The sequence below is a fragment of the Panulirus ornatus genome, chromosome 63, assembly GCF_036320965.1.
Source record: "Panulirus ornatus isolate Po-2019 chromosome 63, ASM3632096v1, whole genome shotgun sequence".
Classification (NCBI taxonomy): Eukaryota; Metazoa; Arthropoda; class Malacostraca; order Decapoda; family Palinuridae; genus Panulirus; species Panulirus ornatus.
In genome coordinates, this window is record NC_092286.1 from 28,857,032 (window position 1) to 28,876,720 (window position 19,689).

The following is a 19,689-nucleotide window of genomic DNA, read 5'->3' on the forward strand; positions in this document are numbered from 1 at the left end:
CCCTTAAATGCCCATTCTAATCTCTGTCTCAGGTAGGTAGTTTTGTTTACATAGACACTATCATCCTTCTCATCAATAATATCTAACTCAAACATTTCTATAATTACTGCCTACATTATTATCCCTCTTCTCATGATTACAGAAGTCTCTTTAAAATTGTTTCTACCCATGAAATCATAGCTCTTGGTTCTGGTATTTGATAAAATTCTTTGGCCCTTCTGTGCTTATTGTCCATTAGGCTTAGAACTTCCTTAGTCAAATCCCTATCTATTGGAGCCCTACCCTCGTTGAAGGCTGAGTTTTCTTTATTCATAAACCACAACTCTAAACCTCATTATCTACCTTAAACTGACTAAAAATAGCATCTTTCATGCACTAAGTCATGAATTACAGATGAAGGTGCTTTTGAGGTGGTCATGTTTCTAACCCTTGATCAAGTTTCACAAATCCTTAAAATAGTACAATATCATACCATGTAACCGTTATGAGAAGTCTTCCTGGATGATGAAGTGTGGACGTCAAGATGACCCCCAGCAAGATGTAGATGCCGATGTTCTCATCAGGAGCAAAGTAGCACTGATGATGTCATCAAGGGTAAAGCGGCATCCTCCGTAACCTTACAGAGGTAGTTGGGGTGCGGTTTAGTGATGTAAAGAATGGCAAAGGACAGTTTGCAGTTCACACTACTCAATGCAGTGCGGGCAGCTTCTCACACTAAATGGTTTCAGTGAGGTTCAGGTAGCTGCTTGAAATTTACAACTTGATTGTGGAAAGCAGGTTGTTGATAGAACATTTTCTTCAACACAATGACAGCCAGAACAGGAATCACTGCAAATACCAATGTTCCACAGGGATCTACCAGAATGTTGAAAATTCTTGATTCAATGCTGGAATTGCTCATTTCCATCACGAACGTAATTCCTTGTAGTCATGAATGAAGAATATAAAGAAATTCTTCCTTTATCAAAAATTCAATTTCAACAAGATGGGGTACAGAACACTTCTGTCCCCAGGAAGCTGGAGGTGGAATTTCGGGTCTACGTGGAGACCTGTGCGACCTCTCTCTCACACTGACTGTCCCACAACAGTCTGAGGTAGGGTTTTTAAAAGGGGTAGATGTCAAGGGAATAAGGCACTTCCTGCAATTTGTTATGGAAAGTCAGCAAACTTCAGGGTGAATGACCTTTCAAATATTAGCTAATCTTGTATGTCATGAGGCCATATGGTGGCTGGAATGCTCTACACAAGTTCTGTTAACAAAATCAACATGTTTGAAGGCTAAGTGAAAAATTAAGCACTTAACCCTTCGTGAATAGTGTATAACCTTCATGAAGAATGTAGTATAACATTCAGGGTGGTCTCTATGTTAGGCTTCGTCCTTTCTTGAGAGTAACACATTATTAAAAGGGCCGATTCTTGTAGTTCCCATATTTATCTCTAATCGGCTAGGTAAGGTGTATATAACAATCGCTTGGCCACTTATGTCATATGTTTTCATGCAACTTTGGTCTGGCCCAAGAAGTAGAGTCTATAATGAATAATCTGAAGTAATCATGGTATCAAAATATTGGATACATGTCTTAATACTAGAACGATAAAGTACATAAAACAGAGTTCATCCTAATCAATGTGTTTCTCAGCCTGCTACATGATGCACTACTTCTAATACCATTCACATGGAACAATTTTCTGACAACACTGACTTCCTTGTTACGTTAGGTTCAACGTAGTCAACTTCAGGTCAAGTTTTCCTAGAGTTCCTCATGACAACAGGTATTCTTTAACTTCTGACCAGTGGCCAACTTCAAATGCTGCTATTGGCACTGGTCTGGTAGCTGTGAGATCAAACTTCAATAAAACATTCCCCTCTCACATGCGACTTCAAGCTTAGATGTTGCACGAGTTAGGTGGAGTGCGTTAGTCTCTGTTCCTCCCTGCTTGATATAACCATTAAACATTGGTAGATAACTAACACTTTCTGGAAACACAAAGTATTAACATCTAAAACTTCCACTAAAGCCCAAGTCAATGCTCATGAAACAAATTAACAGTCATCTGTTGCAATATCATTTTTCAGCCTCCATTCACAAAGGGATGTATTTACTAAATATAATGGTAACAGATATGAACTTCTTAATGTAACAAATCATCTATACTTAGGAAAGGCCATTTTTGGATTAACCCTTATAACTTAATGTCTGCTTATTAAAATTACAGCTCATACATAAGAATGATTCACACAGTTTATATATCTCTGTTCTTAAATGACTGAGAGCTGAATTAATAATGCCCGAATCAGATGCATGTGGTGAGCTATCTTTGGAAGTACAAGTATTACAGGCATGATATTTCCATCATTAGCTATTTAGCTAAAGTTATATTAGTTACAACCAATCATAATAGCTATTTTTTAAATTCCTTATCTTTACTTCAAGTGTACAGCACTGCATTGAGCATCTAGCAGTGAGGGATTACATACAAACCCCTGTGCTTCGAACTATTCTTTAACAATGAAGTGTAACTGTCTCTACAACCTAAATCAAGTAACATCTTTTGGGGGTTCAACCAAAAGTTCCAGATCTATCTACCATTTATAGTAATTCAGTCATCAAAAATAAAAGCACTAAAATTAGGATATAACCATGTTGAATCTGTAAAGTAGATGCAACAGTAATTTCATATTAAGCATATTGGTCTGTTATAAATCATGAGAATTTTTTGGTTACCTATCCTGTCAAGGAGTACATTGTTAACTTATCAACTGTGGCAGAGATCTCCTGACATGCACAAGGTCCTCGTTACAGTTAAGTAGCTTAAGGTTGCCAGTGTGCCATTCTCGAACATATTAAGTTTTTAAATAAGAGTATATATATCCTCTTCTATGTTGCATTACCTTATATGGTCCCATGAACCATGGTGCTATCTTCTAATTCTCTCCTGTAGGACTGTAGTTCTTCATCATTAGCACGTTACCTTCTCAAATCTGTGTAGGTCTACCTTACCTGTTCTTAACTTGTGGGAACTGTTGTGTTGCTTCATCTATGTTCTGTCTATTTTGCTGATGCACAATGTGGTTCAGCCATCAATAGGTGATACAGATATTTCTTGTCATATCCACATAGTGCATAAAATGGACTGTCACCTATAGTGGAATGATATGAAGCATTAATGGCACTTTGTACATCATATAAATTCATCCCAATGAGTATTCTGAAAATTTTAATAGTTACTCTAAAGTGTCTAACACCTTGCGATTCAACCTCTCTGCTAACTCATCTGGCGCTGGGTTATGAGCAACCATGTTAATCTTCCTTGTGTTATACTTTACACAAAATTCTTCCATGAGTTTAGTGCTAAATCATCCTCCATTATCTGTGATTAGAACTCATGTTGCACTCTGGCAATCCAAACTGCTTTCCTTACACACCTTAATGACAGTTTTAGCATTGATTCTAGCATTGAAACTAGTTCATAATAATGAATAAATGCATCTATCATGACAAACAAGTATGTTTCCATGAGGAGTTTGAGAAAATCCTAACAATAAGTCCATAGAAACTCTCTCCATTGCTTCCTTGACCTTGGGATATATCAAAACTGGAACTGGCACTATTATGTTACCTCCATCCTGATTGCATATGGAACATTTGTTTGTGTACAGTGCAATTTGCTTTGCCATCCAAAGCCATAAATACTTTAAAACGGAGACTGCTTAATGCATATGTCTTTATCCAGATAAGCTGTTTGGGGTATACTGTGGAACATTACTAACAACTGGAGTACTAAGCTAGATGGTATAACTAACTGTAGACCTTTATGTATATACATTTGCATGTGGGTGGGTTGGGCCATTCCATGTCTGTTTCCTTGCGCTACCTCACTAATGTGGGAGACAGCAATTAAGTATAATACATACACGTCTACACACGCAAATATACATACCTATACATCTCAATGTATACATATATATACACACAGACATAAACATATATACACATGTACAAAATTCATACTGTCTGCCTTTATTCATTCCCATCGCCACCTCGCCACACATGGAATAACATCCCCCTCCCCCCTCATGTGAGCGAGGTAGCGCTAGGAAAAGACAACAAAGGCCCCAATCATTCACACTCAGTTTCTAGCTCTCATGTAATAATGCACCGAAACCACAGCTCCCTTTCCACATCCAGGCCCCACACAACTTTCCATGGTTTACCCCAGACGCTTCACATGCCCTGGTTCAATCCATTGACACCACGTCCACCCCGGTATACCACATCGTTCCAATTCACTCTATTCCTTGCCCTACTTTCATCCTCCTGCATGCTCAGGCCCTGATCACTCAAAATCTTTTTCACTCCATCTTCCCACCTCCAATTTGGTCTCCCACTTCTCGTTCCCTCCACCTCCGACACATATATCCTCTTGGTCAATCTTTCCTCACTCATTCTCTCCATGTGCCCAAACCATTTCAAAACACCCTCTTCTGCTCTCTCAGCAACACTCTTTTTATTTCCACACATCTCTCTTACCCTTTCATTACTTACTTGATCAAACCACCTCACACCACATATTGTCCTCAAACATCTCATTTCCAGCACATCCACCCTCCTGCACACAACTCTATCCATAGTCCATGCCTCGCAACCATACATCACTGTTGGAACCACTATTCCTTCAAACATACCCATTTTTGCTTTCTGAGATAATGTTCTCGACTTCCACACATTCTTCAACGCTCCCAGGACTTTCGCCCCCTCCCCCACACTATGACTCACTTCCGCTTCCATGGTTCCATCCGCTGCCAGATCCACTCCCAGATATCTAAAACACTTTACTTCCTACTGTTTTTCTCCATTCAAACCTACCTCCCAATTGATTTGACCCTTAACCCTACTGTACCTAATAACCTTGCTCTTATTCACATTTACTCTCAGCTTTCTTTTTTCACACACTTTACCAAACTCAGTCACCAGCACTGTATCATCAGCGAACAACAATTCACTCACTTCCCAAGCTCTCTCATCCACAACAGACTACATACTTGCCCCTCTTTCCAAAACTCTTGCATTCATCTCCCCTAGCAACCCCATCCATAAACAAATTAAACAACCATGGAGACATCACACACCCCTGCCACAAACCTACATTCACTGAGAACCAATCACTTTCCTCTCTTCCTACACGTACACATGCCTTACATCCTCGATAAAAACTTTTCACTGCTTCTAACAACTTACCTCCCACACCATATATTCTTAATACCTTCCACAGCGCATCTTTATCAACTCTATCATATGCCTTCTCCAGATCCATAAATGCTACATACAAACCCATTTGCTTTTCTAAGTATTTCTCACATTCATTCTTCAAAGCAAACACCTGAACCCCACATCCTCTACCACTTCTGAAACCACACTGCTCTTCCCCAATCTGATGCTCTGTACATGCCTTCACCCTCTCAATCAATACCCTCCCATATAATTGACCAGGAATACTCAACAAACTTATACCTCTGTAATTTGAGCACTCACTCTTATCCCCTTTGCCTTTGTACAATGGCACTATGCAAGCATTCCGCCAATCCTCAGGCACCTCACCATGAATCATATATACATTAAATAACCTTACCAACCAGTCAACAATACAGTCACCCCTTTTTTTAATAAATTCCACTGCAATACCATCCAAACCCAATGCCTTGCCGGCTTTCATCTTCCGCAAAGCTTTTAATACCTCTTCTCTGTTTACCAAATCATTTTCCCTAACCCTCTCACTTTCCCCACCACCTCGACCAAAACACCCTATATCTGCCACTCTATCATCAAACACATTCAACAAACCTTCAAAATACTCACTCCATCTCCTTCTCACATCACCACTACTTGTTATCACCTCCCCATTAGCCCCCTTCACTGAAGTTCCCATTTGTGCCCTTGTCTTATGCACTTTATTTACCTCCTTCCAAAACATCTTTTTATTCTCCCTAAAATTTAATGATACTCTCTCACCCCAACTCTCATTTGCCCTCTTTTTCACCTCTTGCACCTTTCTCTTGACCTCCTGCCTCTTTCTTTTATACATCTCCCACTCATTTGCATTTTTTCCCTGCAAAAATCGTCCAAATGCCTCTCTCTTCTCTTTCTCTAATATTCTTACTTCTTCATCCCACCACTCACTACCCTTTCTAATCTGCCTACCTCCCACGCTTCTCATACTACAAGCATCTTTTGCGAAAGCCATCACTGCTTCCCTAAATGCATCACATTCCTACCCCACTCACCTTACCTCCTTTGTTCTCACCTTTTTCCATTCTGTACTCAGTCTCCCCTGGTACTTCCTCACACAAGTCTCCTTCCCAAGCTCAATTACTCTCACCACTCTCTTCACCCCAACATTCTCTCTTCTCTTCTGAAAACCTCTACAAATCTTCACCTTCGCCTCCACAAGATAATGATCAGACATCCCTCCAGTTGCACCTCTCAGCACATTAACATCCAAAAGTCTCTCTATTGTGCACCTATCAATTAATACATAATCCAATAACACTCTCTGGCCATCTCTCCTACTTACATATGTATACTTATGTATATCTTGCTTTTTAAACAAGGTATTCCCAATCACCAGTCCTTTTTCAGCATATAAATCTACAAGCTCTTCACCATTTCCATTTACAACACTGAACACCCCATGTATACCAATTATTCCCTCAACTGCCACATTACTCACCTTTGTATTCAAATCACCCATCACTAAATAACCCAGTCTCGTGCATCAAAACCACTAACACACTCATTCAGCTGCTCCCAAAACACTTGCCTCTCATGATCTTTCTTCTCATGCCCAAGTGCATATGCACCAATAATCACCCATCTCTCTCCAACTTTCAGTTTTACCCATATCAATCTAGAATTTACTTTCTTACACTCTATCACATACTCCCACAACTCCTGTTTCAGGAGTAGTGCTACTCCTTCCCTTGCTCTTGTCCTCTCACTAACCCCTGACTTTACTCACAAGACATTCCCAAACCACTCTTCCCCTTTACCCTTGAGCTTCGTTTCACTCAGAGCCAAAACATCCAGGTTCCTTTCCTCAAACATACCACCTATCTCTCCTTTTTTCTCATCTTGGTTACATCCACACACATTTAGACACCCCAATCTGAGCCTTCGAGGAGGATGAACACTCCCTGCGTGACTCCTTCTTCTGTTTCCCCTTTTAGAACTTTATGAGCATGTGTCCCTTCATTTCCCTGCTCAATATTTCATGCTGTAAGAGAAACTCCCTAATCGGAATAAGGGGTTTAATTGTCGAGTTAGGAGTTTCTTTACATAAGTGCTTTATCACCTATGACCAACCTGAATCATAGTTGTTCCTCCTCTAGATCATCTATATCTAGGGTAGGACACTCAGTTATCAGGGGTACATTCTGAGACAATGCATCTCCTCTATGTTCTGTTTTCCAGCTATGTACTCGAGAGGTTGAATGAAATCCTGCGTAGTCTATGACCATCTAGCACACCTTTTTCTTTTTTGGAATAATCCTACTATAGGTTGGTGATCAGTAAATACATGAACTGGGTAACAGTAGATAAGATGCTTAAATTGCTTCAGTGCCCAATCACTGCTAGTGCTTCTTGCTCTGTAACTCCGTAATATTTTTCTGCTTTGTTCAGCATTCTGCTGCCATGACGTACGGGATGTTGATGTCCTAGAATTCTCTGCATTAGGGTTGCTACAAAACCTTTGGCACTATCATCAGTAACTAAAAAGAATGGTTGCTGATAATTACGAAATACTGAAATAGGTGCAGAAGTAAGCACTTGCATTAATGTGTCCATGGCTTGTTGCTGTGCTTCCCTCCCCGTGGAAAGTAACATCCTTCCTCAGTAATTCTGTTAGAGGTGAGGCTATGGTATGAATACCCTTCACAAAACACCTGTACAATCCAGATAATCCTACAAATGATTGAACTTCATTTGCACTCCTAGGTGTGGGGAACTATACTACATCTTTTATCTTCTTATTATCTAGGGGAAACTCCACTCGCATCCACTACATGCCCTAAATATCTTATCCGAGCTCTTAAAAATTTACAATTTGACATTTCAATCTTTAAATTCACCTACTTTAACTTCCTTCGTCTAAATGTCTCATAAGAGTAAGGAACATCCTTACTAATGATCATAATATGGCAAACTATAGGGGTCTAACATATTAAATTTCTAAAAATCACTGTCATGAGCCTTGAAAAGGTTATGGGCAATTATCTTAGTCCAAAATGCATCCTCGTAAACTCCCTCCACGGCCCTGTAGGAGAGCTGAATGCAGTCACTGGTATCATCCAGTGGTATCTACCAAAAACCATGTGACAAATCCAAGGTGGAAAATACCTTATTTTTTTTTTTTTTTTTTTGCTTTGTCGCTGTCTCCTGCGTTTGCGAGGTAGCGCAAGGACACAGACGAAAGAAATGGCCCAACCCACCCCCATACACATGTATATACATACATCCACACACGCAAATATACATACCTACACAGCTTTCCATGGTGTACCCCAGACGCTTCACATGCCCTGATTCAATCCACTGACAGCACGTCAACCCCGGTATACCACATCGATCCAATTCACTCTATTCCTTGCCCTCCTTTCACCCTCCTGCATGTTCAGGCCCCAATCACACAAAATCTTTTTCACTCCATCTTTCCACCTCCAATTTGGTCTCCCACTTCTCGTTCCCTCCACCTCCGACACATATATCCTCTTGGTCAATCTTTCCTCACTCATTCTCTCCATGTGCCCAAACCATTTCAAAACACCCTCTTCTGCTCTCTCAACCACGCTCTTTTTATTTCCACACATCTCTCTTACCCTTACGTTACTTACTCGATCAAACCACCTCACACCACACATTGTCCTCAAACATCTCATTTCCAGCACATCCATCCTCCTGCGCACAACTCTATCCATAGCCCACACCTCGCAACCATACAACATTGTTGGAACCACTATTCCTTCAAACATACCCATTTTTGCTTTCCGACATAATGTTCTCGACTTCCACACATTCTTCAAGGCTCCCAGAATTTTCGCCCCCTCCCCCACCTGATGATCCACTTCCGCTTCCATGGTTCCATCCACTGCCAGATCCACTCCCAGATATCTAAAACACTTTACTTCCTCCAGTTTTTCTCCATTCAAACTTACCTCCCAATTGACTTGACCCTCAACCCTACTGTACCTAATAACCTTGCTCTTATTCACATTTACTCTTAACTTTCTTCTTTCACACACTTTACCAAACTCAGTCACCAGCTTCTGCAGTTTCTCACATGAATCAGCCACCAGCGCTGTATCATCAGCGAACAACAACTGACTCACTTCCCAAGCTCTCTCATCCACAACAGACTGCATACTTGCCCCTCTTTCCAAAACTCTTGCATTCACCTCCCTAACAACCCCATCCATAAACAAATTAAACAACCATGGAGACATCACACACCCCTGCCGCAAACCTACATTCACTGAGAACCAATCACTTTCCTCTCTTCCTACACGTACACATGCCTTACATCCTCGATAAGAACTTTTCACTGCTTCTAACAACTTGCCTCCCACACCATATATTCTTAATACCTTCCACAGAGCATCTCTATCAACTCTATCATATGCCGTCTCCAGATCCATAAATGCTACATACAAATCCATTTGCTTTTCTAAGTATTTCTCAAATACATTCTTCAAAGCAAACACCTGATCCACACATCCTCTACCACTTCTGAAACCACACTGCTCTTCCCCAATCTGATGCTCTGTACATGCCTTCACCCTCTCAATCAATACCCTCCCATATAATTTACCAGGAATACTCAACAAACTTATACCTCTGTAATTTGAGCACTCACTCTTATCCCCTTTGCCTTTGTATAATGGCACTATGCACACATTCCGCAAATCCTCAGGCACCTCACCAAGAGTCATACATACATTAAATAACCTTACCAACCAGTCAATAATACAGTCACCCCCTTTTTTAATAAATTCCACTGCAATACCATCCAAACCCAATGCCTTGCCGGCTTTCATCTTCCGCAAAGCTTTTACTACCTCTTCTCTGTTTACCAAATCATTTTCCCTAACCCTCTCACTTTGCACACCACCTCGACCAAAACACCCTATATCTGCCACTCTATCATCAAACATTCAACAAACCTTCAAAATACTCGCTCCATCTCCTCACGTCACCACTACTTGTTATCACCTCCCCATTTGCGCCCTTCACTGAAGTTCCCATTTGCTCCCTTGTCTTACACACTTTATTTACCTCCTTCCAGAACATCTTTTTATTCTCCCTAAAATACCTTATTATGCCCTTAAATTGTTGAAGTTCACCTTGTATAGGTAAAGGAACCTCTCTGGGATAGTAACCTTCTTTAACTGCCTATAGTTTATCACAGTCCTCCAAGTCCTATCCTTCTCTGGTACCAAGACAAGTGGGGTATTCCAAGGCGTGACAAGGCTGATTACTCCCTGTTGTACCATCTCTCATTCATCTGTTGTCTGTCTTTGGGAGAGAGGGAGTCTATAGGCATGAAAAAACATTGGGCCTGTGCAAGGTTGTAGGGGTATGTTGTAAGAAATATAAGTAGTTAACCCCAAAGGTTCCCCTTCTAAAGCCAATGTATTTCTGTAACCATTCAATAAGTCTACCAATTTAGAAGTATCTTAACTCTACATTCATTTCATCTTGAGTTACAGGGCATTGGGACTGTTCTCTCAAGACATCCGAAGTAGAACCAACTATATTGTCTCTAAGGACCATTCCAAATTCTCTGACCGGTGCTTGGAATATGGAAAAGTCGATTAGGTACGTTACCTTGGACAAGAGAAGGTTCTGTGTCAGTCTACTGGCCAGGTAGAAGGACAAAGCCCCATCACTCATCTCACGGAATGTTGGTTCTACAAAGATTCCCTTTAAACTAACTGAATTACATTCTAAATCACAACACAAGAGATTTCCCATCTGCAGATCTGCTACTTTTATTTCTACTTTCATAAGACTATGGATACTTAGTGTTCTGTCATGAGTAAGAACCCCTTCAGTGTCTCAGGATGATGAAAATCTATCTGTCTCGAGTCCATAAATACATATAAATCAGCGAGGGAAATTTGCTAAAGCACAAATAACCTTGATGTATCCATTTTTCATGGGCTGCAGAAGGGGGAACTAAAGAAAGGTGTTTATGGAAAGTAAAGCGTTGATAATATAAGACATGGGTTAGTACTGGTAGCTTATGTTCCTGAACAACTACTGTTCATTCACCTAGCTTATATTCCACCTTATATTCTCATTAAGTAGCAACAAACATTAGTACTCGAGTCTAACCTGATCAACAAAGTCACATTAAGTCTTATAGTTCTACCAAAGACTTGAAATTCTAAAGATACTTTTCCTAATAACTTCAACAGCTGTCTGGTCACTCCAGTTACACCACAAGTACCCATGTCACAGTCTTGTACTTATCCCTCTGGCAGTCTTTTAATGCAATCTAATCTAATCAACTTGGTTTCTGCTCCAGTGTCTTTAAAAACCTTTACTTTTAGCCCAGTAAGTCTGGCTAAAATCAATGACCCTGTAACCCCATTAACAACTCAGCTCTGACGCTCATAATCTACACAATGATAATCAACGAGCCTGTAATCCCATTAACAAAGCAGCTCTGACACTCGTAATCTACACAATGATATTCTATAACTGTATAAGGGTTGACAATTTTCTGAACTAAAAGAACTCAGCTGTCTGTTGTCAGTTGGACATGAGTTCAGTAATAAGTCAGTTGAGCTTGAGGCTGGCTGAAAACTTCCCCAAGAATCAGGGTGGGTTGATGATGTCTCCCATATGTTAGTACACCTCAATGAATTAGAGCATGCTTGAAACTCTCTGAAATCTGTAGTGTTATGGGCAGTTGTCTTACGATAAAAACAATATTTCTGGGAAGATTGTGCTAATAAGCTTGGACAAGCAAATCTGTAATGCCCTGTCTGCTTGCAGTAAGTAGCACTGTGGTGGTGTAGGCCTATGATTAATGGCTGACACATATGCATGTGTGAATATGAGAATCTGTTGGCTATCCTGTGCAATTTTGAGAGTATGGGTATTGTGAAGGACCAGTCAGAACCCTTATTTTTTTCTCTGGGGTCATATATCCTCTCTACCAACATACAAAAAAATAACAATTCTTATACTCTAGTATCTACTTCAATCTTCTCGCTCACAATAATTCTGCATCTAGCCACTGGCAGGGTGCCATTAATCAACGAGGCTCAAGTGTGAAGACTAGACATTGATCTTGATGTTATTGCCTTGCCATTGTCCATCACATACCTTTAAACACCTATTCTAATCTCTGTCCCAAGTTGGTAGTTTTGTTTACATAAACACTACCATCCTTCTCATCAATATCTAACTCAAACATTTCTATAATCATTGCCAACATCTCATCCATCTTCTCAAGCTACAAAATTGTCTCCAAAATTGTTTAAATTATTCCCATTTAATTATATCTAAGTGTTCTAGAATTTGGGAAAATTCCTTGGCTCTTCCATACTTACAGTCTATCAGTCTTAAAGCTTCCTTAATCAAATCGTTATCAAACTGTGTCCTACCCTCATCAGTGGATAAGTTTTCTGCATTTTGTAAACCACAACTCTATATCCTCGTAATTTCCCTTAAACTGACAATAGATCATATCTTTAAGCACTAACTTATGGATTACAGAAGATGCTTCTGAAATAGCCATGTTTTTCACCCTTGATCTAAATTTCATAAATCCTTAAAATAGTACAATATCACACAACATAACTGTTACAAAAAGTTATCTTGGATGGTGAAATGGGATGCAGGTGCCGATGTTGTCATTAGGAGCAAAGCAGCACTGATGACATTGTCAGGAGTAAAGTGGCATTGTCTGTAATCTTGCTGAGGAAGCCTGGGCACCGTCCAGTGATATAGTGATGAACAAAACATGATAAGGGCCGGTGTACTCCTCCTGTTACGTGGTCTCAGTGTGATTCAGATAGCTGTTCATGCTATGCTGTCTGAGTAAGGTGCAGGTTGCTGCTTGAAGTTTACAACTTGACTTCACACCTGCCAGGTGATGACTGTAGAGAGCAGGTTGTTGGTACATCACTTCTTCAGAACAGGAGCCACAGCAAACACAAGCATTCAGCAGAGATCCATCCAGAATCTTGGAAATTCTTGATTCAATGCTGGATTTGCTCATTCCTGTTGCTGCTACTATAAATCTAATCGCTTGTAGTCATGGAAAAAGGATATAATGGAAATCTTCCTTTATCAAAAATAAACTGTATTTCAACTAAGTGGAGTACAGAAGACTTCTTCTGTCCCCAGTAAAATGGAGGCAGAACATCAGCCCCGGGTGGAGACCAGATCGAGACTTTCTGATAGACAGCCCAGTGACACCCTGTGGTAGGGTTTTTGCAAGGGGTTGATGTCGAGAGCACAAGGTGCTGTCTGTGACTTGTTATGGTAAGTCAGCAAATTAGGGGTGAGCAAGATTTGAAAAATTAGCTTATCTCATAAGTCAAGAGGCCACGTGGCAGCTGGAATGCTCTACATCTGTTCTGTTTACTAAATCAGAAAATTTGGTGATAAATGAAAAATGAAACACATACTCTTCATGAACAATGTAGAGAGAACATAACCTTCATGAAGAATATTGTATAACATTCAGGTGGGTCTCCACAGTTAGGCTTCATCCTGCCTACAGCATAACAGAAGTCATCAAAAATGCTGACTCTCGCAGTTCCCTGTTCTCGATACTACCTTGTTAACACAGGAAATAGCGAATGTTGAAAAAAAAGCCTATGATATAGTGGCTTCTCTGCTCCTAAACATCCCTGATATTACACAAATGCCACTGAGTAACCTTTCCAAACTAACAATAAAGAGAACAAAACTTTTGCAAGACGAGTTTTTAAAAAGAGGCTAAAAAAATATGGTTATAAAATAATTCAAATCAACATTTTTCGGCATTTATACAGATCTCAAACAATGATTCAACTCAATGTGCAAAAAGAAAAATAAAGATGTATTTTCATTAGTATGGAAGTCGATGTTTCACTTTAATAAAGTAGGAATGGGTTGAGGATGTGAATGATGTTATGGAAGCTTATGTGCCTGATTCATCCCAATAAACTAGGGCTGGGATTATGATAATAGACATATAAACAAACAATCTCTCTATTGGCTATCAAAGGAATAGTTTGGTTGTCACTGGGATTTCATCTAAAAAATTTCCCAACAAACTTCAAAAGGTACGATAGAAATATGAAAGTTATGATTTAAACTGAAAGGAACAGATAAAGTTTACCATACTTACCTAACTGTAATGCAAACCAAATGAACTAGCATTCCATTGTAAATGATTACCTATGAGTGTTTAACTGAAACTTCTGTATCTGAAAATCCTAAAAATAAAAAAAAATAAAAAAATAAAAGATCTGAAGAAGCTTAATTTTGTTGGCCAAGATGAAGTATAGTTTTCTCTCTTACTACTTATGTGAGATTTTTCAGGTTAATTGAAGTGAATGATCTTTGCTCTCTAAGCAGGAATAGGATGGCAGTGCCTTAATAGAGAAGATGTAGCAATTATCAGCCAAAACCTATCTGTAATTCAAACTTGGACACTAAAACTGACAACACAAAAGACTGAAAAAAAGGTACATATACAGATTTCCAGCAACCCTACTCTTGAGAAGGAGTATTCAAAGGAATAAACTATTGAATCTGGAAAAGACGCACATATCTAGGAGCCTCAGAACCTTCTCTAGTAAAAAATGGGTCTCCTGTATTTAGTAAGGATTCCTGCATTACTCATTCTGAAAAAAAATATGTTATGCCAACTTAAGACATAAATCTGCTTTAAAATTAAACACAAATCATATCCCCAGCTTTCTTCCCATTACACTAAGAAGAAAACGTTATGAATTACCTAATGTGGCTGAAAATACATGAACTCAAAAAAGATGCAAGAGTCAGGGTTGAAGGACTGGTGGGTCAGTCTGGAAGTGACAATCAAGAAAAAAAAAAAAAAGCCAAGCATGATATCTTAAATGGATGTAAAATATTTGCAGCCAAGGGTCTGTGCAAGGATTTTCACATTCCTGTACAATCACTGGTTTAGTAAATGATCATGAATGTAGAATTTTTCAGACTTTGGTGTAAATACTGTAAACAGTTTATGAGAAAAATGCTTCACCTGCACTACTTAAACTTTTTAAAATGAAAACAGGCACACATGTATAATAAAGGAGTGTGATGCATGTTATATTTCTGCATTGAATATTAATGTAATGAAAAAACCCATTGATAATGAAACTGCTTTAAAGCAATTTTTTCCATTAAAGAATTTCTAGGATGGATATAAAATTTTTACCTCTTGCTCACAACATAATATATAATGCAAGAAAACCTATGCAGGCTTGATGAAATATAGCCTGGGATGGGAAGGGGGTTGGAGTACCTGCTGGTTGCAGTGTAGCTATGGCTTCTGACTGGCCACATTTGTATAAAATTTTCCAAGACTAGCTGAGATTGGCCAACTTGACTTCTCATAGGGTAACCTGTAGCTCATCACCTGAAGAAAGCATAACCAATATATGCAGGTAACTTGGTTTCTAAATAATGTTTGTCTGTGCCTATATCAACAAATCCTATGTGTCTTTGCAGCTACTTGATAAGTAAAAAAAAAGTCTGTTAATAAGACTTAATTTTCCAGCGTAAGATATCCGTTACTAAACTTATAGCCTGTGTAATTCCATTAAACACCTATTGGACACACTACAAGATAAAAAGTATGTGAAAAGCTATACATCATAGGAGTAAAATATTCAATGCAGATACCATCCCATCAAGCCATTTATGCTTGCTGACTCCATCAGAGTTAAACTGTTATCCTCCATCTTAAATCTTGATTATTATAGATCTTACAAACTGAATAAAGAAAAGGGTTGAAAAGCCAGACTTCGTTTATCAAAACTATTCTCTAATTACCATCGGTCAATCACCTAAATGGTCAGCTTCAAGTGATACTATCTCTCAATGCAAGGGATGAAGCATCCTTAAAATTGGGCAACAAGAAACCTCTCTATCTCCTGGATGCAAAATCTTAATTCGTCCTAAATTACTCAATCAATAAACAAGAGGAACAATAGTCCCAGTGCAAGAAAGACCAAGCCACATAAAGGATGAGACGGAAATCGAGTGAACCGCCCTTGTATGGCAAGTTTGATCTAAGTACTTTTCCATTTTTTGAAGTGCTTCAACGACATATGTATGTACTCATCATGGTCAAGCTGTAAGAAGACATGAAGGGGGAAAAAGAGAAAGAAAAAAGGAAAGGAAAATAATAATTGAAAAGCCTTTGAAGAGGAGGAAAACTTACCCATTAAAGTAGACAACATGCAGTTGTTACAAAAGGTGAACAAATTGAGTTGCCATGAGTCACACAATAGTTATACGATGAAGTGGCTTGCCCAATGCTATGTGGTCTTGTTAATACTAGAGGGACACAAAAAGCCAGCTTCTAGGATCATAACATAGGTTTGCTGGTTAGATGGAAAGAAACAAAGTTAGGTTTGCTTTAGAATCAACTCTATCATGGAGATGCATACAGCTAATAATGGCCCAGATGTGAGAACGATGTTCCATACATGGACAAAGCAGTAATATGCATTACTAAAATATCAGCTCAGAAGAGAAGAATTCTTTGGAAAAAAAAATCATCTGAATAATAAGGGATTTACAACACAGACAAGAAATTATGTGGAACCAAGCAAGTTTACAGTGTTCAGTGGATAAATAAAAGAGCCATCAAAGATGATGGAAAAGTTACAAAAATATATGAAATTAAAAGACAATGGGCTTTAGAAGCATTAAATGTAAAACTGCTTCTGCCCCGAGAGTAAATCCTATCTAATTCCATGCTTTTAAAGCTGTAGTTACAATGACATGAGACGTACAATGAGCTAGAGAAGATGGAGCATATCTGAAAGAAGTGAAATGTCAAGTCGAGACATAGGCATGACTGGTTTGGTTTACTTGTTGAAAAAAGATCAATAAAATGGGGGAGAGGAAACATGACAGAAACCCATACAGAGCACATTTTATATGAAAGGAGAGGTTGATCTATCAACAGTTATGGATATGGACTGGTCAAAGAAAAGACTTGATATAAAAGAAGAAAGAGAAGAAATTCACAAGAGGAAAGTTTAATCAGATCATATCCTTATGCAATACTCATCGAAAGGTTTTGACATATCAAAAGTTACAACATCTGATTCCACCGAGTTTCTTAAAGAGAATAAGCAGACAAGAGAAAACAAAAATGACTATTAGTATTGGACTTTAACTTGCAAAAACCATACCTGAGATACGATAGCAGACTAATATTAAACATGCTTTGGAGAATGAGATTTGAGGATACATTCACACACTTTGTTGACAACATATTTCAAAACAATGACATGTGATAGCTGGAGAGGTCTGAATATAAAATAGTTTAGGGTATGCTGGACCAAGGAATGTTTGAAAATAGACGGCAGCACACTTTTAGCTTTTAGGCACAGGCAAAATATATGAGCGAGCATGGGCATAATTTCTGAAAAATGCTCCAACAAAAAATGAAAAGGGATGCCACCTTGTTTCCATGCTCTTCTTGCAATCATAGAAAGAACTTTTTGGGATATATGAAAAAAGATCATAGGAAGGGATAAAATATTAGTAAGAGATGCACCATGTGATATGTAATAGTAGAATCATGCTTGGCAGAATTAGCAAAAAGAATGAAAAAAAATCACCACCAAGAGAAACAGCTAAAGTAATAACAGTAAAAAAATTGGGAAGGAAAAAAGAATAAAGGTGTTGTAGGAGATACTTCTAGCCATAGACCAGAAAAACCTATCAGAGGAATAATATACCTTATGGAATGGTGTATACGAGTGAAGCATATAAGGACAGAGATAAATGGAAGCTCTTTAACCATGGCCACTTCCTTGATGAGAGTTCCCAGAGGGAACGGGCATCAGAGATACAATTACATAGAATATTTCTACAATAATTCTGGACGGATATGAAAGCTAACAGAGCATTAAAGGAATAATAAATTATATCAGATCTAATATATAAGTCCCTTGACTGGATGTTCTTAGAACAGGAGTGAGTAAACCATATTACAGGAAGAGATAGATCTAGAAAAAGAGAAGGTACATGCTTCCATTCCTGCAGCAATAACCTTATAAAGATGCCCTACCATCCTCTACAAAAAAAAAAAAAAAAAAAATCATTATCTACAGATGTCATTTGTACCTGATGTTACCTTGCTCAGTAAGGAAAGAACCAACATATATGAAAAACAAAGAAACGAAAATAATAAAAAATGTAATAAAATAATAATAGTATCAACTTTCATACTTACTTGTCATTTCTCGTGTTAGTTAGGTACCACCAGGAATAGGCAGAGAAGAGGCCTCACTTCCTTACATCCATTCTTTAGCTGTCATATTTAATGCACCAAAAAAACATAGCCCCCATCCACAACCTGACCTCACATACCTTTCTATGGTTTTCACATACTACTTCATGTGCCTGGTTCAGTCAACTAACAGCAAGTCAGCCCATATACCAAATTGCTTAAATTCACTCTTATCTACTATACGCCCCTCATCCTCCTGCATGCTCAGGCTTAGGCCTAAGCACTCAAAATCTCTCTCAATTTATACTTTCATCTCCAATTTGGTGGTTCCCCCTTTTCCTTGGCCACTTAACACACACATCACCCTTGTCAACCTCTCCACACTCATTCACTCCCTAAGTCCAACCATCTCAGCATACAATCTATAGCTCTCTAACCCACACTTCTCTTATTGTGACATCTTCTTTTACCCTATCATTACTTATTCAATCTACACTGCTCACACGTCATCCTCAAATATTTCATTTCCAACATGTTCTCCCTCTTCCGTACCTTCTCATCTATAGCCCATGCCATATATCCATGCAACATCAATGGGACTACTGCATCTTTAAACATACCCATTTTTTCCCTACCAGATCTTTCCACACTATCCTTAATGCTCACAAAATGTTCACCTCCTCACCCACCCAATAACTCATGTCCACTTCTAAGGTTCCATTTGCTGCCATGTCCACTCCCAAGTATCTGAAATACTTCACTTACCCAAGGGCTTGCCTTTCAAACTCCCAACCCAGCTAACCTGTCTCTCTTCACTGTTAAACCTTACAACCTTGTTTTTTTACAACATTTACTCTCAACTTTTTCCTTTCACACACCCTCCCAAACTCAGACACCTATTTCTGAATTTTCACTTGAATCTCCAATCAGTGCCATGCCATTAGCAAACAAATGACTTGCTTCCCAAGCCCCCTCAAATCCTACAGACTGGATACCTGCACCTCCATCCAAGACATGTGCATTTACCTCCCTTAGCCACCCCATCCATAAACACATTAAAAAGCTTCACCTGGAACCACTAACCCTCCTCTCTACATTTGCACACACACCCTACTCTCTTCATAAAAACCCCTTATTGCTTCTTATATCTTTTCTCCCACACCATATATTCATAACCCCAGTCAAAACAAG

The 19,689-nt window shown here is 38.9% G+C and overlaps 1 protein-coding gene across 9 annotated transcripts in view; it reads right to left on the bottom strand.

Moving 5' to 3' along the window:
- Nmt (N-myristoyl transferase) overlaps positions 1 to 19,689 on the bottom strand; it is a 105,740-nt gene that overhangs the window by 42,843 nt on the left and 43,208 nt on the right. The window contains exon 9 of one of the 9 annotated variants that reach the window (XR_011712044.1): positions 15,550 to 15,663. The exons of 7 other annotated variants lie outside the window; for them this stretch is intronic. Coding sequence is in view for 1 of the 2 variants with exons in the window: in XM_071656834.1 (XP_071512935.1) it covers positions 3,051 to 3,142 (92 nt within the window). In the remaining variant the exon portion in view is untranslated. Of the gene's footprint in view, positions 1 to 1,315; positions 3,143 to 15,549; positions 15,664 to 19,689 lie in introns of those variants that run through there. One more of the 9 variants, XM_071656834.1, reaches the window with a different exon arrangement.